Source organism: Aptenodytes patagonicus, chromosome 6 (assembly GCF_965638725.1).
Source record: "Aptenodytes patagonicus chromosome 6, bAptPat1.pri.cur, whole genome shotgun sequence".
Lineage (NCBI taxonomy): Eukaryota > Metazoa > Chordata > Aves > Sphenisciformes > Spheniscidae > Aptenodytes > Aptenodytes patagonicus.
Window position 1 is genome coordinate 11609333 of NC_134954.1, and position 25304 is coordinate 11634636.

At 45.5% G+C, this 25304-nt stretch overlaps 1 protein-coding gene across 8 annotated transcripts in view; it reads right to left on the reverse strand.

The window, feature by feature from the left end:
* LPP (LIM domain containing preferred translocation partner in lipoma) overlaps positions 1–25304 on the reverse strand; it is a 352635-nt gene that overhangs the window by 178224 nt on the left and 149107 nt on the right. For all 8 annotated transcript variants that reach the window (XM_076341104.1, XM_076341110.1, XM_076341109.1 and 5 more), the window contains one exon: positions 11899–12011. In XM_076341104.1, the coding sequence (XP_076197219.1) occupies positions 11899–12011 (113 nt within the window). The remainder of the gene's footprint in view (positions 1–11898; positions 12012–25304) is intronic.

Sequence of the window (25304 nt, forward strand, 5' to 3'; positions counted from 1 at the left end):
GGATCTTCATACTACGGGCCAGCTAGTACATGGGGAAGAGGCACCATGATCCTCAAGCACATGAAAGCAACAGGACGGATTTGATAAGCAACAGTCGAGGGATGAAGAGAGAGGACAAGTCCCACGAGCCAACATCTGCCAGAGCAGCAGACCCGACAGTCCTGATAGTTTACTTAACATGTCTGATCAAAAGCTTTGGGAGTCTTGTCTGTGTTTAAGTGCTACCAGATGCAAAATCAGCAGCAAGATGAGAAGTGTATTAATAAGCTTAGGAGGCACATAAAGTTATTTGAAAACTGAATGGGGAAGATGGGGAGAGAAGGGGGAGAATAAAACCAGTTTATTTTTCCATTAAGGCAATTTAATATTCTCTGGGTGGAGTTACATTCACTCGTCCTTGGGAATTAAATTGAATTAGTGAAACGTTCCTGTTCATCCGCAGAATATACAATATAAAGTGGAATATATAATTTTTTTCTTTATGCCTTCTGCAGGACAGCCCTACCTCTCTGTTCATGGGGCAGGAATAGCCAGCCATGAAATTCTTTTGACCCAGCATGACTTTCACTGACTGTAACTAACTTTACAGCAGCAGGGAATATATCCTTTTTCTTTTAATTAATGCAATTACATTAGGACTCGTTATTGATAATTATGGTGACTGTTAAAAGTTTCCTCTTTCTTTGCCCACTCCCCCACCGACTTAAAATCTGCTCCAATATAGTCACAAATTAATGTTTAATTAGCCATCAAGCAGAGCTGATGTTCCCCGCAGAGTATTGCTGCTTGCAGAAAAACTGAGAACCAAGAGGAGATAACGGATATTTCATCATCTGCCTCCAAGGGGAACCATAACCGAAGAGTAACCAATTACCCCAATACAGTTGCAAAGTTTAATCAATGTAGAAACCAAATAGCTCATTAAGTGTCTGCTGCAATAAAGGAAGACCTTCCCACTGACTCCTACGACGTGAACGTTACATTTCTAAAAGACCCCATGGCGATGTCCAAGAGCGAAGACTCCCTTCACCTCCACATCCTGGCCAAGTCGTGATCTTCCTCTTTCCTTTTCTGGCCTAAGAGAAGAGGGAAGAGGAGGATGCCTCCAACGGCACAGGACGTGTCTGACAAGCCATGAATTACACACGCCTACGCACAGGGTAAGCTGTCACACCCAGCCCCCCGACTCTGGATTTATATTCCATAGGGGAAAACCACACCAAACACCAGCTCCTGCCCGGTGTCACGCCATCCTGGAGCAAGGAAAGCACAGAGCTGAAGGTGATTTTACTCCTTTCAACACTTCTGGTGAGTCTGTCGCTGAAATACCGTGTCCAGTTTTGAAGGCAGTGTTTTAAAAACTTGAGACACCCCCCAGCAAAGCAGAAACAGCTGACAACGAGACACGCAGAGCTCACTTGGTTTCACTTATGAAGGAGATTGAGTAGCTCGATAGCAATATCTAAACAGCTTCACAGAATGAAAATGCCAGACACCACAGGACTGTCCAATCTAGCAAAATAGAAAAACTCGCAGCAGCTGGGAAGCCGAAGCCAGGGAAATTCTATTTAAAAATAACAGAGATTTACTTATGTGTAATACTGCAGGTAATTAAATGCTAGAACAAGCTTCCAAGATTTCTCCATCTCTTGATGTCTGCGGATCAAGGCTGGATGCCTTTGGTCTCCCTGGGTGACCAGGCGAAACTTTACGATCTGCGATACGCAGAAGGGCACAGCTGACAATTTAATGGCTCTGCCTGGCCCCCACATCGACAGAGGTGAGAAAGCAACAGCACTGCCGTGTTCATAAAGATCTACTGAAATCATTTTGTTTGTACCACTTTAACTGGAAATTAAATTTACATGAACAAACTCTATCCCACACAAAACTGTATATTGTGACAGTTAAATGAAGAGCTTTTTAAAAGGGACGCGTCTCAGGCAATTTTAATCAAAAAAGATAGGTTTTGTTAAAGCTACCAATTTCAGAAAATTAAGGTTGACTAAAACTGTTTTTAAAAACTCCTTTTGGAATTTAATCACATGTTGGAAACCCATATGCAGCTGCTTGTGTCACCTGCAAAAAGGCTGTATAAAACATAAGCATATGCTTAATTTTACACGTGTGCTAAAGTTCTATCAACTTTAATGAAGTTTAAGCACACAGTCAAGCTTCTCCAAATTTGAGAAAGCATTCCTGAACATGGGCTGTGAAGCTATTAGGAAATCACCACCGAAAAAAAAAGTAAAATTAAAATTGGGCAGTCAATTCTCACAGCCTGAGTAAGTTCCAAGTCCAGAAGTTAAACATATAACATACTTCTGAATTTGTTTGCTTGTTTTGCTGTAATAAGAAGGGGTGCGCGCCAAACCGTTTGCAAGGATTCAAGAATCTCCCAGCGAGCCTGGCAAAATGTCAGCAAAATGGATGTATAAAACTACATGAAATTCAATGGCTTGGGTTTGGCTTCTGCAGAAATGAGTCACGTTAAAAATCTACTATATGTCTCTCAAAGCTGAGAAGAGGAAAATCTGGACTCTGCCTCAGTCCGCACATTTTTAGGGCGGTTGATGGCTGCAGTCCAAGGGGCGGGCAACCCTCAGCTGAGGAGACCCCACAGTTCTGATTCACGGAGCAAGGTCCTTGCCTTCAAGAAGTTTGCAATCTCATTTTCCAAACCATTAGGCCCGCTTTCACCTTCCCTTCAAGCTGCCAGATGTGTGTCTGGTATTTGATTTGGCTGGATGACCGTGGGTTTTCTTTCTTTTTTAACCACCACCTCCTCGTTCGGACACCTTGCCTTCTACATATTCCCTAAGTGAGAACCTTAGCTGAAGAAAAAGGACCTGAATTATGCAGAAAGCTTAACAACTAATAACTTGCGCTGCCCAGAGACCGCTGCAAAACCCTGCAGAGAGAATCCCCAGTGTGCAGATCCCTCCCAGGTGAGCTCTGAGGTTTATTTTGATACTGTCCACATGCAGATAAATGAATGTAAGTTGCTGTTTTTCAATAAGAATTCATGCATCAGAAAACATGGTGTCCCCAGCACACATTAGACCTCAGGAAAATCTCTTGTAATTGTGTTTCTGCTTCGGGTCAACACAGCCCCAGAAGCCAAACGGGTTTTACTTCTGCACAGAAAGTATATTCCCTACCTAAATGTCTTTTAAGAGGCTCACCTGACCTTAGCATCCACCAAACACCGCTCCCAGAGCCTACCACCACCCGCGGGAAGCCCTGATGCCCAAACGTCTGCACAGACCTCGCAGGTGGAATCTTTTGGGAACACAGAGGGGTATTGCAGGGCACAACCAGGGGGATTTGAAGAGCCAGAGACAGAGGGAGGAAGGGGAGAGAGACTCAGGAGTGAGTGGAGTAACAGAGCTGAAGACTAAGGCTAGATCTGGGATGTGAAAAGACGTGAGGCTGTTTCCATGGCAAGAGAGAGACGCGGAAATGAGGAGATGGAGAGGGAAGGGGCTGTAGCTTGGGACTGTTGAATGAGAGGAGTTTGTACAGCACCTCTGACAGAGCTGTCACTTGCTGACTTCAGCAGCACTTGGAGTTGCTACAGCTTTCCCCAATATTTCTATTTTACCTCTCACACCACTAAAACCAAAACCCTAAAAACGTCATATGATGTTTCCCAGATGCTCTTCCCTACCTGTTCCTTGTGTGTTTAAAGCTAATCAACATCCTGCATTTTCATCAGCAAATCAAAACTGAAAAATACAATTGTGGGGAATGGTCCTGCAAAGATGGAGTTTAATGGCAGCAGACACTTAAAATTATGCCTGCCCTTCTGTCCTGGAACACATTCCTCCAGCTCTGGCTACAACAACATTTCTCATCGGTATTTCTACCACCTTTCAGATTGCTTAGTCACAGTGCCGCACGCTCTTCGCAGAGGCAACATTTTCTGACAACAAAACCGCCCGTCATGGCAGCTGAAGCTGTTTTTCACCAGCAATGGAAACTAAAAAACAGAGACAGGAACCTGCATTTGAGCCACTTCCATTCTTGGAAATTACATGCTCTCACAACTTCTCCATATCCACGTCTCATTGCTGCCAGGCAAAATTTGCATCAAAAATAGGATGAAGTTTGTCCTACTCTTTGAACTACTCCAGGGCTGTAAAACTGAATTTAGACAGAGAAGTGGATTCTCCAATCAGTATAGCTGTATTTCCTTTCATCTTGTTTGACCGAAGCTCATTTCTTTACCGCACAGCATCATAGTACTTAAAGCACCAAAACCAAGGTGGGAATCTGACTCTCTCTGCTCTGTCACGTTCCAGCCTACCACCATGCCAAGCTGCATGGAAAGACTTTGACTTTCTAAACCACATCTTCCAATCCCAGCCAGCTTCATAGAAAAGGCGTAGTAATTTGTCTGCTGCAACTTTTAGAATTCCTTCTTGCTACTGACAGTCTGTTTGTCTTAGTTTCGCCCCTATGTTACAGTTCCCTAATGCAACACAGGCTACCCAGGATTTGACACAGGAGCAACCGATCTTGCAAGAGATCTTTCCTAGGACCTGCTAATCCAACAGAAGATTTGAACAGCGCTCAGAAATTAGAAGAATAGAAATTTCTTCAATTCTGATCATGTTATCTCACTCTCTTCCATCACTCAGCTCATCTGCTTTGATGGGAGAATTCCCACATCTTCATTATCTTTTATTTTTCCCTCTGCTTAAATAATTCTACCTTGGATACAATGATGGTTTTGCTTCCTTTTTGTCTGTCACAGGCCGGTACTAGCTCTGACAGGACAAAATTGCCTGCTTTTTCTGCATGCTCTCCATGCCTCCCCTATTACTTTCCCCATTCATGTCTCTATTATCCACGGGTGGATAATCCAGGTTACAGATTAACCTCTCCGCAGGTGCCAGCACTGAACCCAACTCCAGCGCCAGCGGTGTGACAGTGTCCCACAAAGAGATGTACCCACACGAGCCAGGAGGTGCCCACCAGGGCTTGTAACCTCGGGCACAGCACCGGGGGACCACAGCCATGCTGCTTGGACCCAAGCCAGCACATGTGCATAACACTGCAATGTGTCTTAACCTGGGATGGTTCTAGCTTGATGATCTCTGAACATCACAATCAGCAACATCTCTGACCTTTCTGTTTCCTATCACAACTTTTTAGATGGTCCCATACCCTTACTTACATATGATCTGTATTAGGCTTTTGCTTTCTTCTGCTCCCTCACCTCATCACCTGCTGTACGGCAGATTATCAAAAGCCGCTCTGTTCCATCTCCGAAAGCATCTGCCAGCCTCAGTCGCAACCCTCCTCCCAAAGAAGGCACGAGTGTGCACCAGTGCAGGTCCTGGCGCATCCTGCATGCTGTGTTACTATATTAAACAATAACATAACAAATACATTAAATAACACAGTAATAAGCACGATGAAAATAATGAGCACAGTTAACTGTTTGGATCCTTGCTTCCTTTGTAGTCCTTGCCGAGAGGGTTAGCTATTAAAGGCTGTATTGCATTATAACATTGCCAAGATATTAATAGCCAGGCAGAGAGATGAATGGCAGGCTTATGCTGTACAATTAAAACTTTTCCAGCTTACCCTTTCAGTAAAATTTGTGGTTTATAATAAGCATCTTTGTCTATTCTGAAGAGAGTAAGGATTGGAAAGTTACATAGATGGGAACAGAGGTTCATTAAAGATTTAAAATAGAATGTGGTTTGGCATTGTAAAACAAACATGCATATAAGACGGGTTGCATCAAGAGCTGCCTGAAAGAAATGCTCAGTGTTCCTTTTCTCTTGTGATCCTGGATCTACCGGTCATGCTACCCACAGAAAGAGATAGAAAAACAGCAGGGATAAAATGTGCATGCTTGTTCCCCAGTAACGTGGAGGTCTGCTCTATACCCCCACTCATTATTCATTTCTCATACATATATAGAGTGTGTATATATATGCATATGGAAAATGCATTTTATCTATATTTTTATGCATTTTATCTGTCATGCATCCAGATATTCATCAACATATACAGACCTTGTATTACTGATTTTTCTCACCTTAGTGCCTAGAAACCCCTATTAGAGAGCAAACACATATTGACCTGTAGAGAGCCAGTGAGCATTTAAACATGCAGAGAGCATACATGTTATTTGCTCAGGTCTAATTCAGAGCACAGCACATTCCTGTTTCTCAAACACACGAGGAAGGCAGAAGGGAGGACAGATCAAAAGCATTCCTGCAAAGCCAAGGCTTGAGTAAGAGGGTTAACATTACCAGGTAATTTATTTATATTATTGGACACGGCTTCAATTTAGATAAAAGGCAGTTGCTTATCGCATGGATTTTAATAAATCAGGTTAGGAGTCCCAGAAATCTGCAAAAGCTGGATCTCGAATGGCAAGCGATACACACAGACTATGGCTTTATTTACAGAGTCACTGGGAGCTACCACTCCTTGCCCGGAGCCAGGCAGCCCCGCTAGCAGCAAGAGCTGCGCCGCGTTACCCATGTTCCTCACCAGCGAGCACCTACACCCAGGCCAATAATCCCAATGATTAACAAAATCTAGCACTAGAGGGAGGCTGAACACATGTTCTGCTCTCTTTGGCCTTTTCGGCTTCTCCAAACATTAAAAGGCAGGCGATTTAAAGCAAGCCCAGCACCCAGGCAGAGCCCAGCCACCATGCTGCCAAGCAGGAGACGTGCTATTTAAGGCAGCACCCTCCCGTAGGCAAAAATCACGCTCTTCCCTCCTCAACTATTTGTCAATATGTGCACCCAAAATAAAAAAAAAATTAAAAAAATTCCTCCGTTCCGGCTGTTTCCTTAGCTGGTGAGTCACAGCCCACGAAGAGGCACCACCGCCACCGCTCGCTGGGAGGGAATCAGACAGCAAAATGCCTGGCAGCCTCCTCCGTAACAAGGATGAGGCTCTCGCCGCTCACATCTATCAACACGTTCCCACCTTCTCCCAGGCGCAAGCACTAGGGAGGAGCGAGACAGGTCTCCTCTGAACAGCCTCGTAGAGGAAGGCGCATACGCCTTCAGACCACATTTCGGCATTTCTCCTCCCACAATTCCTTGGCAATAGGAATTTGAGCCCTTTGGCTGATTTCCTGCATATCGGAGCAGGACAATACAACCTGGTCCGTGAGTCCAGTAGGTCTGAACGTGAGAATAGCTCCTGCCCACATACAGCGCAGCACTACAGCCCCTCCCACACATAGGTGGTTATAACAAGAACTGGTGTATTAAACTATTTTATCATAGAATAATAGAATGATTTGGGTTGGAAGGGACCTTAAAGATCATCTAGTTCCACTGCCCCTGACATGGGCAGGGATGCCGTCCACTAGACAAGGTTGCTCAAAGCCCCGTCCAACCTGGCCTTGAACACTCCCAGGGAAGGGGCACCCACAACTTCTCTGGGCAACCTGTTCCAGTGCCTCACTACCCTCACAGTAAAGAATTTCTTCCTAATATCTAATCTAAATCTACCCTTCATGCAACTATTCAAAGTCCGATTGTTTCTTCACTCTAAACCCCATCCTAAACCACTTTTGCGCATCCTTTTTGGTATATCCCAAATTCTTTCTGGTCTCAGCCACTGATGGTATTTACTCATTAATTCGCAGTTTTTACAGTAATGAGGTTGTGCAATGTAGCAAACAGAATTGCTCTGGGACGCAGGAGATCTGGGTCCTATTTTTAGCCTGCCGCTGGTCAGCCTGGTGACCTAGGCAAGGCACTTTCCCTGCTTCAGCTTCCTTATCAGGGAGAGACTGGTATTTCTTTTGTGAAGTGTTTTGTGGCCTGTCAATAGAACACACACTGATAACAGCCAGGGGTTGTTGGGAAAGGGGCAATCTCCCAGCTGAATACAATCCTCTCCTTTCCGTGTTGCGGTAGCATCTTATAGGGTCCCAAACGAAAAATCAGAGCCACACTGCAGACACAGCACCTGTGGGTAATGAGCAGCAATTCCTAAATGCATTTTTTTCCAAGGTGGCCCTTGGCAGGTCCGCAGCTGAGTTGCATCTGCTCTGAGACACCCAGGTCCTGCCCCGACACAAAACGCTGGGCTCTGAACCTCTCCTTTAAGAGAGGTTTATTTGTCCTTTAACTGGTCATTTCAAAGCCGGTGGAGATCTGAAGCCCCCACGATACAGCTTATCAAGATGCACCCGTAGTACACACGGCTCCAGAGCCAGCCTTCCCGGGGACGGGACGTGGAGTAGTGACCGGCTTTTCTCACCGCTGTGCGCAGTCCTCATCCCTGAGCAACCCTGCCTGGCGAGGAAGGAAGAAATTGCCGGCGCCATGAGCGAGGGTCCCTCTCTGTGAGCAAACAGGGCACTTGAGAGATCGCTTATGAGAGTTTTTCACTGTTGCTTTCCCTGGCCTGGGCAGAATGACTGTTTTGAAACTAGAAGGCAAAAAAAATAATAAAAATCTGCCTCCCTCCCTCCCAGATATATCTATTTCCCTTTGACAAACAGTGATTTCATTTTTCTTCCCGTCCAGGATTTTTTTTTTTTTCTCTTTTAAACTGAGCCCAAGCCAACGTGGCAAAAGGCTCTTTGCTCATGTCCTTATTTGTCAAACACGCCATCGCCGCGCCCTCACCACCATTCTGGGAACAAGCCCTCGCCTTCGCCGTCTGACTTCAGCTGAAGGGGAACTTCCCAACACAACTGTCCCCCAGCCCCAACACACTCTTTTTTTAAATGAACATTTCCTTTTCTTTTTTTATTTTTGAAGTATTACAGTTAATAAGAAAAGAGTTTAAATTTCCTTCCGCTTTCCTCCCCAGCCCTGCTGTGAATCCGAACATGACGTATCTAGATGGGAAGACAGAAATTACAAGAAAATGCCAGATCTATTGCAAAGGTATTTCACAACCCAGTCCTCCTCTGATTTCCATCAGAGCATAAGCACCTCAAGGGAAGTCAGATACTAAAGTACCTTTTTGGATCTGATCCTAAGTGGCCAGTTCCACTGTCCAAATAGAGATCCAGAGATAAACAGGCCTATGAAAACTGGGCATTATTATTTTAACTGCTGCTCTTAAGCTACAACTTAAACTGTAATAATCTGTGCAGCTTTTAGCTGTCTGCTAACAGTAACGCATGAAATGATAATAAACTAAACATATATATTCTGCTGCCCTCATCAACTTAACACCTAGTATAAAAAGCTTTACCTGGAGCCACAGCACACATATTTCATAAGTTGTCATCAGCACTCTGCCATCCAGAAAGAAATTTCTATTGTAAAGGGGCTGATTTTCTGGAGCAGATAAATTTCAAACCCTGGAGTAAATCTGGAGGGCTCGCACTGGGTCTGCAGGGGCCGAACCACCCCAGGCAGCAGCCTCAGATCTGGTCCATGCTCAGGAACGGGGTCATCGGCTCCAGCACTTACATTTAGCAACGGGGAAACTGAGGCATGGAAATGAAGTGTTCTGGCATCAGAAAGCAGAATCAGGCTTGGCTTTAGTTTGTTGGATCAGGCTCCAACACATGCTCATGAGATCCTTGCCTTCAGGCAACCATGTCCTGAGGGCTGAGAAAGGATTCACAGCAGAAGGAACACAAGCCGCCATTTGTTCCACTCCTTCAGCGCAGGAACCTCCGTCTGCAGTCATGGAAATGATTGTGTTCAATGCACAACGGCATCGAGCAGCTTTCTGCATCGCCACCTACCCTTTTCCCTCATCTCTCGGGCCTTACATCTTGCTGCAGCATGGCTTTTGCTGCTCCTGCAAGATAAGGAGCTGATCTTGCAACACGAGACCCCGCCGGCTCCTGACTTAGCCCTGGCTTTTGTCTGCTCCCAATCTCCTTCAGAGGATGGAAGGGAAAAGAAAGGGGAAAAAGGTGACAAGAGAGCACAGATTAAAGGCAGGGACCTGCATTTGCTGCGTAGAGTACATCTGGGGGTGGTGACAGGCAGGAGTGCTGGGGTACAACTGGTAGGCTCACCTTCCTCCAAACGGGATGCCACATGAAGGAATCTCGCTCTAACCAAGCTCCTGCCAAAACCCAACGCTGTGAACACGGCTCCAGCCCCAGCTTCCCAAAGCCAGAGAGAAAGGGTGTGACAAATAGCAATTTCATGAGCTCAGCAGGGAAGAGCTGTCCCGTCAGGTGGTTCTACCACGGGGCACATCTTTGGACCCATTGCAGGAGGGAGGAATGAGGACCTGAAGACACGAGCCCCTTCCAATAAACACAGCGAGGTCCCCTCCTTGGGCGACTTGGCAAGGGGGAAGCCTGACCCCGGAGAATCACGTGAGGCACCCCGACCCCTTCCTGCTGCCCAGGCTCCTGCGCAGGCAGCCGTGCAGGCAGCACCCTGCCCTCGCCGGAAGCCTGCTGCTTCGCCACTTCCCAGGGCGGTCTGGAACCTCCCCTGCTCCCACGGGGTCCACTCTTCTCGGAGAGATAAGAGACAGAACAACACTTGCTGGGGAATTACTTCATTCCCCCAAGGCTGGGAAAAGCCATGCTCCGCACTTGGCTAATGTCCTTGACGGCTGCAGCCTTTCCTGGCAAGGGAGAACGCAATCCTCATTAACCCCTTCCCTCTCGAAGGCTGCTTGTAACAGCGAACCCGTTGCAGGAACACGCTGAGACTTTGTGATAGCGTCTGAACATCTCACCACAGGCAAGAGATCACAGGAAGCCCACGAGGGAGGGACACGTTTTCTTTTTACAGAGGCACAAAGTAGATGAATTGACTCTAGAGTTTGTGGCGGGGTCGGGAACTAAGTCAGGTCTCTTGAATCCTGTTTAATATCTGCCCGCTAGCCTATTCTCAGGTTCAAATCCATTGAGGGACACAGGACTGCCACAACCTTCCAGGGTCATCAAGAGCAGCCCCATGGTTGTGTATATGCGGTTACACAACTTTCATCAGCCTCAAACCTAGATCACGCTCACTTTGCTCTCACTACTCCTCCCAGAAGGCTCTTCCAGACCTTTGCAGCCTCAGTGCTTAGAAACTTTCCGAACACCAGCATGAAGGTACTTCTGGCAAGCTCAGCCTCTCCCGTTCCTGCACCAACACTCACCCAGAGCTGAAACAGTTGTTCTTCTCTGGTGCTTATTCCCCAAACGTATTTGAAATTTGCAACCATACCCCGCCCCAGTCTTCCTTTTGCTCAGCTAACAAGCCAAACTCTTCTGGTCTCCACTGGCAAGATCAGCTCCTTACTCCTTGATCACCTTGACAGCCTGTCCCTGCAGTCTGAATACATCTCTCCTGAATGTGCCTGAGCTAACACAACAGTACCCAGCACTCCAGGCAAGCCGGCGATGTCTGCACAAAGGTGTTCATACTTTTCAAAGGTGTTCAAGGTACGTCCGTAACCACACAGAACATGCCATCATCACCTGATGCATCTTAGGAGTTGCACTCTCATCCAAGATGGCAAATCTAGAGGATCCAAGCCAGCAAAAAGGGGGTGAAAAGGGTCTCAGTGACATCACTGGAGCCTGGGCCAGGGCTTATTTGCTTCCCTTAATTTTAGGCATCTAAACAAATCACTTTTAGGATCGAATTACCGCCCTAAAGTCTCTCCACAGTCCATGGAAGGAGATGGCCCTTCCAGAAAACAATTCATTCTGGGAAGGTTTCACTCCCATCCGCCAACACAAGGACATAAGGCAATTAGTCTTCCAATTCAAGACGGATGGGAAAAATCCTTTAATAGCCCAGCAAGTTTTGAACGGAAATATTCCCTACTTGGGAAACACTGCTTGCTAAAGCTGATTTGGTTGTTCCTGACACATGATTTCTAACCACAGCACTTTGCCACCTCATTTTATTATCATTCATTCATTTCCAGAATTTTTGGATCAGTTCTGCACGAACAATAAAATTCTCGTCTTCTTACCTGCACATTGAAAGTAACATCATCCAGAGGGGGTGGGGGGGGAAAGGCACCTTGTGATGATGTGATGTTCCCGAGGTCATCCACAGGAGGTGGGGGTGGAGGAAGGAAGTCCCCTAGGAGAGAGAATGGGAGAACTTAGACTCACCAGCATTTCCCCACATCATGACATGGATGATCAGCATGAACCCTGCAATACTCACAGCTCTGCCATCGGTTTTGTGGCACAGAAGTAACATATCGTTTAGCCATTAAATGCTCAGCTGCACCCCTTGCTGCTTCAGGAGATGGCTACGACAGCTCAGTAATGTTGGCAGATTTCTTAGAGTTGCTTAGACCCCACAGCAGAAGGTGACTTGCCACAAAGCCTGAAGGCACCAACAACCAGCTCCACAGATCGAAGCTTGCATCTCAAACCTGCCGCAGGCAGCTACAGAACTTGCAATAATGAACACCCCACATCCAGCCTTGCGATGGATCCCATCCAATTCACCCCCCTTGTGGGCTTATGCTTGATCACTATAAAAGATAGCATCAGATGCTGTCTAAAAGCAGGGATTCCCTGTCGCAGAGGACACATGGAGGGCTGGAGCTGGAGCCCACAATCTAGACCAGCGCATCTCCTGCATCCCTGCTGCTGGCAGGCAGCCACGCTCTTTGCATCTCCCTCTTCCTACAGGGGCCTCATAGCTTCATGTAAAGAACTGCTGGGAAGATCACAGGCTATTCTCAGTGACAACAGCCACATGATGGGCCAGTTGCAAGCTCAGAAGCATCCACCTCTTTTAACTCCGAGGAGGCTTTTTACATGCACTGATGTACAAGATATCTACACTTTAATTTGCTCGTCTTAAGCTTCCAAAAGTGCCGATGTGAAGACAAAGCAGTATACTGGCTATGAAGCCATCCAGCTTAGCATAGAGATGGGAGACCTCTCCTTGAGAACTTCATGAGAGGTGGGAGCACAAAGGAGAAAACAAGGACAGAGCAGCACAGGCTGCGGGCAGCAGGACACCAGGCGCTGAAAGCACCTCCTAAGGATGGAAAAAAGGGCGTTTGCCATTAGCACTGGATTTGGCTGCTGGGGAGGCAGCTGCCTGTAATTTGGACCAATTTGGTATATTTTTATTTCTTCTCATAAAGCTTGATGCTGCAAGTAGAGCTGTTTGCTGTTGGCTTTCCTGTGTGCAGCATCTGGGATGGAAGTTCAAGATGAATAAAAGTATGACATTTCACGTACATAGGAACTGTTGCTTTTGGAGGGTTTTAACCCTTTTGGGAGGAAAGATGGGCTCCCTACTTGACCCTCCACATCTCCATGCAATGCCACACCGCCTCCCGGCTACAGGCCCTCAGCGCCATCCCCAAATACCAAGGAGCAGGCTCCAAACCGCTGAGAGAGGTGCTGAGCCAACTCCCAGCGACCCGCAGTCCTCTGGAGCACCCGTGCCCAGGTCCAAAGCCCCGGGCTCAGCCCGCCCCAGACATGGGCACTGGCTGGGCAGCACTGCCAGCATGGCACCTTCGTGCTATTTGCCATGGGAAGCAGATGGGTCTGCAGCCCTGGAAAGCTTTTCTGTTAGATTTCAAGTCGCTCTCTGAAAGGCACAAATTCCCCCTAGGACTTTCAGGGATCTTATTTCCCAGGAAAGTAATTTCTTCCCATTTTCCCCAAAGTGAGCGTTGATAGGACTCAAAAAAACCCCTCTGAATCCCTAAGAAAGTATCATCCGAAATACAGATGCACGAAGACAGTTCAAAAACAACACACTGAAAACTAATTTAAGACAACCATGTTGTTCCAATACATAAAATCCTGTGAAACCTACTGGCTCATGATATTATAGAGTTCAAGATTGATTTTTAAAAAAAATTATGTCCAATAACATCTGCAGCATCCTCCTCTTTGCTCTATAATTAATCCAATCTTTTGTTTCATATCATATGAAATACAATACAGAGCAAAAAGAAAAGAAGAAATATTTTGAAATTAATATCTTGGTGTTTAGTTCTAAAAAAATGCTCAGATGTTTGAGTGCTAAGTAAACTTTTCTCCTTTGCTCTGAAAATGACCCTCCAACCAACCAACGTGATTTTGCAAACAAATTCAACTCCAGCAGACACATACTTCCCAAAGAATACACTTCAGATGATGTTTCTCCAGTTAGTCCCGGCTCCAATGCCAAAGACTCATCTCCCTGCACAGCACATTAGTCAGACACCCTTGCTTTATTACAACCCTTCAAAACACCTAAGCAAAATCGAGGTAGAGAATGTGTTGAAGGGGATGAGACAGGGAAAGGGACAGGGTTTGTGCATAAACAGAAGGGAAAATAACAACTGCTGTAACAGAAGGGGAAAACAGTGATTGCTAGAACAAACACAAAACAAATACTGTTTTGCCCCTTTGGAAGATCCGTTCCTCCCAAACGAAAAAAACATTGGCAAGATTTTTCAGAGAAGGAGCAAAGGACAGAAACAGAGAAGAGCCCTTTTCTAGGGTTTGGAAGAAAACACTTTTCTTTGCAGTAGGAGACAGCTGGCTTTACCGCATCCCAGCCCAGCTCTGCTGCCTCTGTCCTCTGTGTCAGATAAGCTGCTGGCTCTGCTCTCCCCACAAATGGGAAGGATTTTAGACTGGGAAGCAAAGAGCAGATGCCTGATGAACTGGGGGGACCTTGCAGATGTTTGGCCTTTTCCTGGTCCTCTGCGAACAGATGGACTTTTCTCCTTCACAGCTTTAGTTATTTATTCCGCCACTGCACTTTCCTCTTTCCCACACACAGTCATAGGACCCAATGCTGTTCCCACTGCACTTGCGGGAGAGTATTCCCTCGGATGCAGGAGGGAAAGCTGTTACTGTATTATTATTATTATTGTTGTTGTTATTATTATTATTATTGGCATTGCTGGAAGTCTCCCTCTGGCAGAGAGGGAAGCAGGCAAAGACTGTAAAATCTGTGTCCTGAGCAGCGTATGGTTTTAGATGATGTGTGGAAGAAACAGGTCTACGTTTGAGGGAGTAAAGGAGGAAAAAAAGCCGAAAGCAAGCTTACACTCCCTTTAAGCAGGATCTCCTTACAATGCACCTCGGGGACCTCTCCTCACCCCCAAAGCTTTGCAAGCCAGACAGATTTCACTTGCTTAGAGCCAGGCAAGCCATGGGAGGAGGCAGGAAAGTCCATGTGCAGGCAGAGCATATCACTGCTGCCCACTGCTGACCACCTCCAGCGCCAGCCGGCTACATGGGGAGCCGTCTGGGAAAGGGACCCGTCCCCTGGTCCACATGGATGCACCGGCGGCCACGGGGGAAATGGGGCTCTGGGGTTACCAGAGTTAACCATGGGCTGATGGAGGACATGTCCCACCGTGAGCACTCACCCTCTCCTGCCTAATTTAACCCCGCTGCCCCTCTGTGAATAAGGGATACGATGGGCAAAAGGCTTATTAGTATTGATTGCTGCTCAGCACCGAGATTGGCATTTTGGTTGACATTCACCTGGCATCAGCCTGAACACTTGGAGGTACTTAAGTTATAAGAGTGACCGAGCTCCATCAATGGAGAGACATCAAGGCACCTCCGGGAGGCAATTTCTACTTCAAGGAAGGTGAAATGGCCTTCCAACGGCAAGTTCCCCCACAGAGGCAGCCTGGGGCAGGCACGTTTGCAGGCAGGGAGCCGCATCCTGCCCCTCCTCGCACCGCGGCGCAGCCTGCCTTCAGCTCTCGCAATGAGAAATCTCTACCCATTACCATACATTTAGAGGAGAAAATAAACACTCCTCATTGCACCAGCTACTCGTTTCTTCTTCTTACAGCTGTGAAGACCATGAGTCAGCCTACGAAGGGGCTGCGTGGAGCGACACATGCACCAGCTCGGTTATTTCAGATACGACGGCGCAACGTGCCGTGAAACCGCAGCTCTGAGCTCTTCTCTCGGCACCCGTGCCCGCTCCTGCGCTGGAGCATCACCCTGCACAACCACGAGAGATTATACTATCAGCCCCAGTAATGCTCTCCCCCATATTTTACAATCAAGTAATTAGACAGAAATTAAGTCAGTTCATCATGGCTATGTTGGGAAACTATGGCAGAGCCATAAACAGAAGTGATGCCTTCCAAGCCCCAGCCCGGCTTCTGGCTCCAATCAAATCTGTGCGGTGCACATGCATTTGCAAGGTTTTACCTCTCTCCTCCCCAAAATCTCCCTTCTTACACTTTCCAAGGAGATTTAGATGTTTCATTATTACACTTTTCAAATGTACAGATAAAAAATTGTTCAAAGCCTTAACAGATGTCTGCATCAGCACGAGCCTGTCAGGCTGAATAGAAACTCTTAAAATTTTTGCCATTGGCTGCCTGATGCCTTCTGGGTACAAGTACAAGCTGAGAAAAACATCCTGTCTCATGCACCAAGCACCTTTTTCACTTACAGTCTAACCTTTAAATTTCTAAGTGCACTTCAGTTTTTTGCAAGATCAGGCTCGCATGTCTCAAGCCTTTGTTTTCAGGGAGATATATCTGCCAGTCAACAAATGAGTTGCAGCACAGTAATTGCCTCCCCCCTTGACTGACACAGTTGTTTAGACATGAAGATTTGCAGCTTTAAAACTTCTAGACACGAAGAAGATCTCACATGTTCAGTAAGAAGAGACTGTTTGGGGGGAAAAACCCTTGGAAACACAAAAAAGCAAAACATCATATTTTTTCCCTGAAACAACAACTTCATGAAATCTATCAACCAACAAAACAGGGTTCACACTGGTCTTCCCAGATCTCTGGCTGACATCTGAAGACTATATGCCCAGATGTTTTTCATTTTTCTCCTTCCAAACAAAAATAACCCTTTCTCATCGTCATCTTGATAATTTCTGACTCTGAAGCCAGTACAGAATCAGTTTGAATCACCTGAAAAACACAGCTCTCCCCTGATCCAGAGACCAGAATAAGGACAGTGATGGAGCAAACCCCCACTGATGTGTTTCCATTCTGATCCAAACAGACCCCATTTGGGAAAGCACTGAGCGGATACAGGCATTTCCCATTGCCCTTTCAAGTACTTAACTTCTACTGCAGAAAGCCAAAGTTTGCGATTTGAGGGTGATCTACATTGAAAGAATTAAGATTTACTCTTAAACTCTAATTCGTTTAGCACTGGGCTGAAATCCTTTTGATTGAGGCTACCATGAACCCGTATTCCACAACAACCACTGCGGAAACCTGCAGAATATTGCAGTATTACTAAGTGGTCTGGGAAACTTCATACTGCAGAAGTGACGCTGCAGGATTTTTATAGAAAACTTCAGCTAGATATGACCTGGTGACTCTTAGGTGTGAACATGCATCTTACTAAGTTTCCCAAAATGAACATTTTCCTGTAACATCTGTATTTAACACATATCACCGGACAAGGAAAGCACACGATTAAAATCATGTTTTGTGTCAGCACATCCTTGGTCAAAACCATGTCGTGAGGGGTCACCGACACCACGTCAGTGCAGGGGAAACCGTCACATGATTACACACCAGCTCCACAATCTACCGAAACGTACCACATTGACCTGTGATTCCTAAAATAAAGCAGCTCCACCAACCCAAAGCACTGTTTAAATTACCACTCTCTTACCAATCACTAATCCTACCATTTGAACTACTTTTGCTAATCAGCTACTGTATTAATAAGCAAGAGGGAGAAAAAAAAAAAACACACTGGCTAATTTGATCCTCAGCATTTAAAAAAGGAATACTGAGTCTGTCAGGTTGCTGCACTGAAAATTTACTTCACCACCTGCTAGCTGAAATATTGCTTTTATGGATTTATATTGTATTAAAAGGTCACTGGCTGTTTAAGTCTTAAACAGTTCTAATCATTCTAAAAGTCTCTTAACAGTAAGAAAAGGAAGCTCAGAACAAACAGCAGCAGGGATTCTAATTAAAAGGGCCAATTCATCTAATTTTATTTGGGGTTAATTATTCAGGATTCACTCTCTGATGTGTAAGGAATAGCAATTAGTAATTTTAGTGATTTGAGGAACATTGGAGGTGTAATCAGTTAAAATGAGTGAGTGTTTACAACACAAGATGTTGAATTAGTTTCTCCCAGCTGGAGAACAGGAACATTAGTCCCCTACAGTTCAGGACTATGAATCGCAGTCCTGCTTAAAATATTCTCTTTAAAGAAAAAAAACCACCCAAACAAAAAACAACACACCCCAACAATCATCTGGTAATTTTGTTTACTACATGGAAAGTCAGTAATAGGCAACGCGTGCCATAGCAGCTTACGCATCCTCACCTCCACCTTCATCCCTTCATCCAACTACCCAACCCCCTGGGATTCATTGGAAACAATTCCCAGCATTTTTCCTATCTGCACAACTTCAGCCAGACTACCATCCTCCTGCCACGCCGCCTTTTACCACAGCTCGCTGAGACAATGGAAGAAGCAGCCTGTGAAACTTTCAAATGTTAATTAACTTCGGTGGTTAAATATACAGAGGAAAAATGACCGTGCGATTAACTTAAAACCTCTAGGTACAATTCCTCCTGCAAACACAAATCCAAAACAGCTCCACTGGAATCGCTCTGGATTTCTTCCAGTGTTACTAGAGCCAGAATGAGTTGCTAAGGCTTTCAGGAGTAGCAGGTGAGACTGATGGGGACAGAGGAGCCGCGTGGGAGAGTGCTAACAGGGAGATCCAACACTGGTGGCTTTGACATGTGGGTCTGAGCTGAGGCAGCAGCTCAAAAGCCATTTTTTTCCACCTCTCAAGAGGTGACTGCGTTTTACCACCATTTAGGCACCGCCAGGTACTTCGGTGGGACTGGAGCTGGACCCCTTACATTGCCTACAAGTTTGTGACTGCTAAAAGGAGAGGCGCTGGCACACGATGCCAGGCTCACTTCAAGTGATGCAGCTTTTATTGAGCAACTTGATTTAGCACAAACAGATGCTATCTTTAGTGTCCTGTACACAGATCTTTCACTCCAGCTCCAGTCACCAGTGGGGAAAATCCCACCCACCTCTGGTTCACGTCAGAACTCACTGACCTCCCTCTCAAAACACCCCAAAGGCAGTAATTAGCACAAGGGTAGGAAACAAGGGCTCAGTTCCCCAAATTATGCAAAATCTCAGCCTCTTCGCCACAGTGGATGCCCCTCATTATGAAAACAACACTTTTTTTTTTTTTTTTTATGAGACACTGTTTTTATTCAGCTTGTGTCTGTAGACACTTAGCCGTGTCATCCTTCCCAGCAAAATGCAACTGATGCTCCTGCAGCCCCAATGGTCGCAGGGTAGGGGGAGGCAGGTATAACCACATGCCGGGTTGTTTTCCCCCATGCACACCAGCCGAACATCCCACACATCGTACGCTTACGATACACGCCACTAACTACAAAGGCATCGATACAAGACTGCATTTTGATTCTTCAACTTATTTTTCCATATGACTGTGGGGCAAAGCATTCCAGCTAATGTCCCATGCCAACCTCTCTGCAACAGAGATGACTTATTTTGCTCACCTCAACAACCCGTTTCGTAAACACGATGCGAATGAGCCAGTTTTGCTCCCGCTCAGATCACGTTACACGTAACGGTTATCTCCGTAACACCGGTACCTGCTTAGAGGAGAGGTCTGCTAGTATCAGAACTCAGCTCTACAGAAAATAAGTCAGTCCTTTACTAAACCTTAGTGAAGGACTAAAGCTGAGCCAATGCAAGAAACAGCCCACGGCACTGTAAAACTTTAATTAAAATCTGTGCTAAAATAGAAGGAGGAAGAAGAGCCATAAGATTAACAGAAAAGCTCTAAGTATCGTTACTTGTCATAGACTTTTTTTAGGACTTTGGGGATGCCACCTAGCCCCACTGCGCCTCACTCCATGGGCATGCAAAGCCTTCCTTTGCCTTCCCTCCAGTGTTTGTTTGTAGACATAAGGATAGAGTCTGTCTTACTTGGTCTGTGCAGCAATTAGTACGATGAGATCCCGCTTTCAGTTGCGGCTGCTCAGGTCCAATAACAGGGGAAAAAGTAGTTCCGAATGATTTGGGGGGAAAAAAAAAAAAAAAAAAGACAGAAAACAGCCTGCTGAGATGGAGAGACTTCAACACAAACAACTGGAAATACGCTGGAAATCAGGGCATCTAAGTCAGAAGAGCAAACCCCACCCTCAGAGGGGAAACACGGGCTGCATTCCCACACACCATCCCTCTCCTCTGCAGAGCGAAAGGTCCATGAAACAGCTCAATGAGGGAAACACTGCCTCACTCAGAACAAAACCAAAATGAGTTATCTATTTGTTTATTAGATTATGGTGTTCAACTCATTTGTTCATTGCCAAGAGCACCTGACAAGAGTTGACATATGCATTAATTTACTAAAGAGGGCTGTTGTGAAGGAGTTGAAAAAAATGAGCTACGCCACTGGATTAAGACCTCGTTATCCCTGGCTGTTGTTGCGTGGCACAATCAAAATTAATCTGTTTTTTCAGTCAGCTTTCTCCCCTGAGGACGCAGCCAGGGAAGATGGGGACCGTGTCCTTCAGATACATCCTTTCTTATCACTAACCAAACCCCCTCTGTGCCTAGTGATCAGATACAAAACACTGCACAGATCGCAAAAAACATCTCTTGGAGCTCTTTATTGCCAAGGGACTTCCTCAAGTTTTGGAAGCTGCAGCCAACAGTTTTTAAGCAATCTCGGACTTATCTCTGCCTATAATTGTTTTTGTGTTGTTTTCCCACTTTGGGGGTGAATTGCAATCTGAGTGGTCAGAGGAAACCCGATGCGCTGCAGCCTTGGCTTGAGTCTCGGAGCCAGCAGTGGCCCATGCTGCAGAACATCTGGAAGCGCTGGATCCGTTCTGCTTGCCCAGCACACAAAGGAGAGGGACAAGAAAAACCACTGCCGTAATTAGACCATCTCCCTGGGTGATGGGGTTGACCTTCCTGCAAGGCGTTCTCTTCACAAAGTCTGCTGCTGCTAGCTTGAGAGACTAGAGCAAAACCACTCATACATGAACTGATCAAAAAAAACCCCATAATCTGATTCTCAAACTGGCTTATTTAGTTCCTCCTATCCTCTTCCCCACCCCTCCCTATGTAACTTTTATAAACACCCAAACTTGGAGAGATTAAAGCAAAGGACTAAGATGTGTCTTAGTTCACTGTTTTCACCAATACAAACAGCCCTGGCTTTCTTCCTTCTATTGCAATTAGTCAGTGCTACTGGGGAGCAGAAAAAGTAGCTAGATATTCTTCATGCTATAAAATGGATTGCTTGCTTATTCACCAGTGTAACAGTTGAATAATAAATTACAGCCTTAATCCCTGAAGATAATATAAGATAAAAGCAAGTGTTGGATAAATAGAATTCACCTCTATCTTCTTTCAAAGTAAATATCTAATGCTCCGTACCTCCATATATAAATTGATATAAATATATATTGATATGGAGTATGAGGTTTACTCTAAAACACTGATGCACAAGCTTTCTGTACCAGGAATCACTGCCCACCACCCCAAAGTTATTATACACGCTTACATGCACAGTTATCACCATCTTTTGAGCAGAAATGCTTTAAAATTTACACTTTTTGCATAAATCAACAAAGTAACCAGTTAGGAAACAACGTGCTAAACTAACTTTTTAGATCAGTAACTACATTTATGTTTTCCATGTTCCACAAAATCCCCTACCGAGAACCGCCCCATCCTTCTCCTTGCTGGTCAGAGCCCAGAGCACCGTGGTGGGGAATACAAGAGCAGAGAGAGCACTTCCCATCAGCAGCATCCTAAAGTGGGCGAGGAAGAGGTGAATGACAGAGGCACAGAAAGGACTTCCCAAGGATGAGAATGATACTCCCATTCATGACACTGATGATGATAAAATTCGCTCCCTAAACTGACCCAGGCGGGCTGCCTATTCTCAGAATAGAAGTAGGGATAAATGGTGGCAATGTGGTACCTGTGCTGGTTTTGGGGGACACATGGCTCTCATCTTGCATTCCCAACAGGAATGACCACGATATTGTAGCTACCCGGGCACACCTTTGAAGCTTCTGACCCTTCTGAGAAAGCAGTCGGTCAAACCAGCAGTTTTGCTGTAACTCTGCTCAGCACATGGTGCCTCCCTTCCAGAGAAAAAATATTAGGGTCTGGCACTGGCCCAGGATAACTGAGAGGGTGCCCTTGCAGTAAAACATACCACACCAAAAGCTGGGTCAATTATTTGGTGTAGAGAAACCTGGGCGAGATCGTTTTCAGACTGAATTCAAACTTTTCTATTTAACTAATAGAAAATGAATTGCTGAAATACTTGTGGATATTGTTAAAAGGAAAAATGCAGAAGAAAATGAAAATCTTCTGCAAAGATTGTGGTTTTGTTTGAAAAGCCAGAGATTTTATTCTTGAAATAAATGTTGTGGAAAAAAATGATAACAAATTGTAGTAACATATTGCTACAGTTTCTAGGCTGGACTTTTGAAGTGTTCACTCTGAGGTTTGGTTTTCCCTCAGAGCTGCTACTTGGACAGTTTTAGGAAAAAAAAATAAATTATGTTAGGTGGGGAATCTCTCTTGATCTTCTTTCATCCTAACTTCTTTTCCAGCCCTGCTGCAGGAAAGTGCAAATCCATTCTTTTCAGATTAATGATTGATCTTCGTTCTAAATCTCCACTCCAATATTAATAACCTCTCAGAAAACAATTAAAATTGATATATTGTTTGAGTGTGCGCTCAGGGAGCAAGAGAAGAGGATAAATCTCCTATGAGCACAAAAACCTCTATCATACTTTGAGACCTGCTGATGCCTGCAGTGACATACAAAGGTTTTTCGCTGTAACATATGCATCTCCCCACGCTACCAGAAGCACATTCCTGGAGCAGTGAATGGGAAGGAGAGTGCTTAGCAGCAGAGGGGAAGAGTGGATGGTCCATCTCACCTTCTAACAAAAATCCCTCCACCAGTGAGCTTGAAAGAATAGACCTTTTCCTCCGTCAGGCAGAAGATGCTGTGGGAAGGAGGATGACTTCCAATTCGACGTTACTAGCAAGCGTAAAAAGCTAGAGAGAGCTCAAGCAGGTGGTTTGCTCGGAAATTATTTTAATGCACAGAGATGCCTGATGTGCTGAGGCTGTATGATGAATCACGGAGCCTACATCATTCAGAGTTGCTTATTAGCCCAGTTTCCCTGAGCTCTGAGAATTTTGGAGCCAATGCCTCTACTTTCTTCTCTTCTCACACGGAGAGAAGCATCTTCTAGGGCCAACTGCTCTGGACCGGCTTGTCTCCACACTGCTCAAGGTTAGCGCTCTCTGTAGCAGACTGGTTGCATCAACACTATCCAGGCCCTGGTCTAGATGTCCCCCATGACCGAAGTGGTGCCCTGGAGCTGAGAACTATCAATACTCTCTTGCCTTTTTCCAGTCCCAAGTGAAATAATGGGAAGGTTGTGTTGCTGCTTGCCACTGTGGTGTTCTTACAGCATAACGACGAGAAAGCATGCTGTCTGCTCTGGTAGGAGTGCATGTGGAGGTATTCAAGGGTGAAGAGTTTTCTTAGAGAACCATCTTTGGCACAGGAAGACAAACTTGTGAGTCCCAGCCCTAGTGTCTGCCTAGAGAAGGAGAGAACCATCCTCCTTTGGAGAGCACTAACCAGCTTTGCTAAATGAAACCAAACAACAGCAGGTTTTAAAAACTCACACTGCAATTTTGCAATGCATGACTTGCTGCATGCAGTCATCCAAGGTGACGGCTCATGCAAAAGCAAGGCTCATTCCTAGAGGATTTAAACAAACACAGTCAGATTTCCTGGAGGGAAGATACCCAAGTGAGTAACAACCTTATTTAAAGAGAAAACATGGCACATTTGGGTACCTGGGCTGTCAAGAAAACAAGAAGTAATCAAGAAGACACCTGAGAATGATCTGAAATTAGCCAACGTTTATCTTTCTACACAAAGGAAGAATTTTAAATTTAAAAATACAGGCATAACCTAGCTTTAAAATCCAGTACCACATCTAGGCAAAACCTAGATGTGGGTGTTGAAGATCATTTAAGGAACAGGATTCTCTGCTTTCAAGAGACCGAGAGATTTTCTCTATATCGTTATCAGGCCACACATATCACATTATGTCATGGTGATTAACATCTTGCTTGATTAAAATCTTTAATTCCACCGGATTTAAAAGGCTAATTTGAGAGCCACTCAGACAAGGGCCCAAGGCTGGAGTTGATCACAAGCACAGAACAGCACGCTGAGACTGCCGCACTGATATCTGCTCCCCTCGTTCTTCAAAATGTTGCAGCCAAAATCATCTAGCCAAGATGGGTAAACAAAAGTGTGTGTCAGGTCAGCCAGCAAAATCTTTCAAGGCAATGGCTCCACACCCATCATGAGAAAGAAGATAAAACCTACTTTGGCTCTCCTTTACTATATATTTAGTATTTGCAAGAGAAAAATCAGATGAATGCTTAAAGCTTGGGATGATGCACGCCATCTTCAAGCTATTCTTGAGCGAAACATTTAATGTTTCATGTGGTTTGGAAATGGCTTAAATTCCCTGCTGAATTTTTCATGCCTGCACACAATTTAGCCTTTATCAAAAAAAGCCCCTTCAATTATGTTCTCTCTGCAGAAAATGCAGAAATTCTTCAGAAGGATTCTAGCTGCTTTCCCCCCCCCCCTTTTTTTTTTGTTTATTGTTTTTCAGCTTGCTAGGGTCTGCATAAAATATCCTTACTTGGATATGCCCACTGAAGTTATCTGGACTTCGCCACTTGTGCTACTCATAGAAAATCAACTCCACCTTCTTTCCCTCTCTCTCTCCATGCCTTTATTTTAATTGAGGGGAATGGGAACAGAGAAGAGCCCTGGGGAGGGGCTAAAAGGTTGCAAACTTTTGGACGGACCCTGCTTTTTACCCTGATACACGATAGGGAGCTGTAAATCTGCAGCAGCGGGGCTGCCATGGAGCAAACCCGGCCGGTGAGCAGCCTTTGGGCAATAAAGCCTGCAGAAGGCACGCCGCTCCCAGTGCAGGAGATGCGGCAGGAAAACGGGTGCAATTAGAGCACTGCAATGTGTCAGCTATTCTTGGAGGCAGAACAGCCCCTCAGGAGCTATTGCAGGAGAGCGAAGAGAGGACAGCCCTCGGACCACTCTAACCCACGTCACAGGCATCCCCAGGAACATGAGGCCATCCTCCCATGTTCTGTCCTGCCACGCAGCTCAAGCTAAAGACACCGCCTCTCTGTTGCTTTTGTTCTCTGAACACCTTCATTTTGCTGAGTACACATCCCCTAAGGTTCCAGAAATATTAACATAAGCCACACACAAATATTATTTTAAAGAAGTGATTCCCATAGTTCTCCTATTTTTGGAGATGCATCTTAAAAAAAAGCT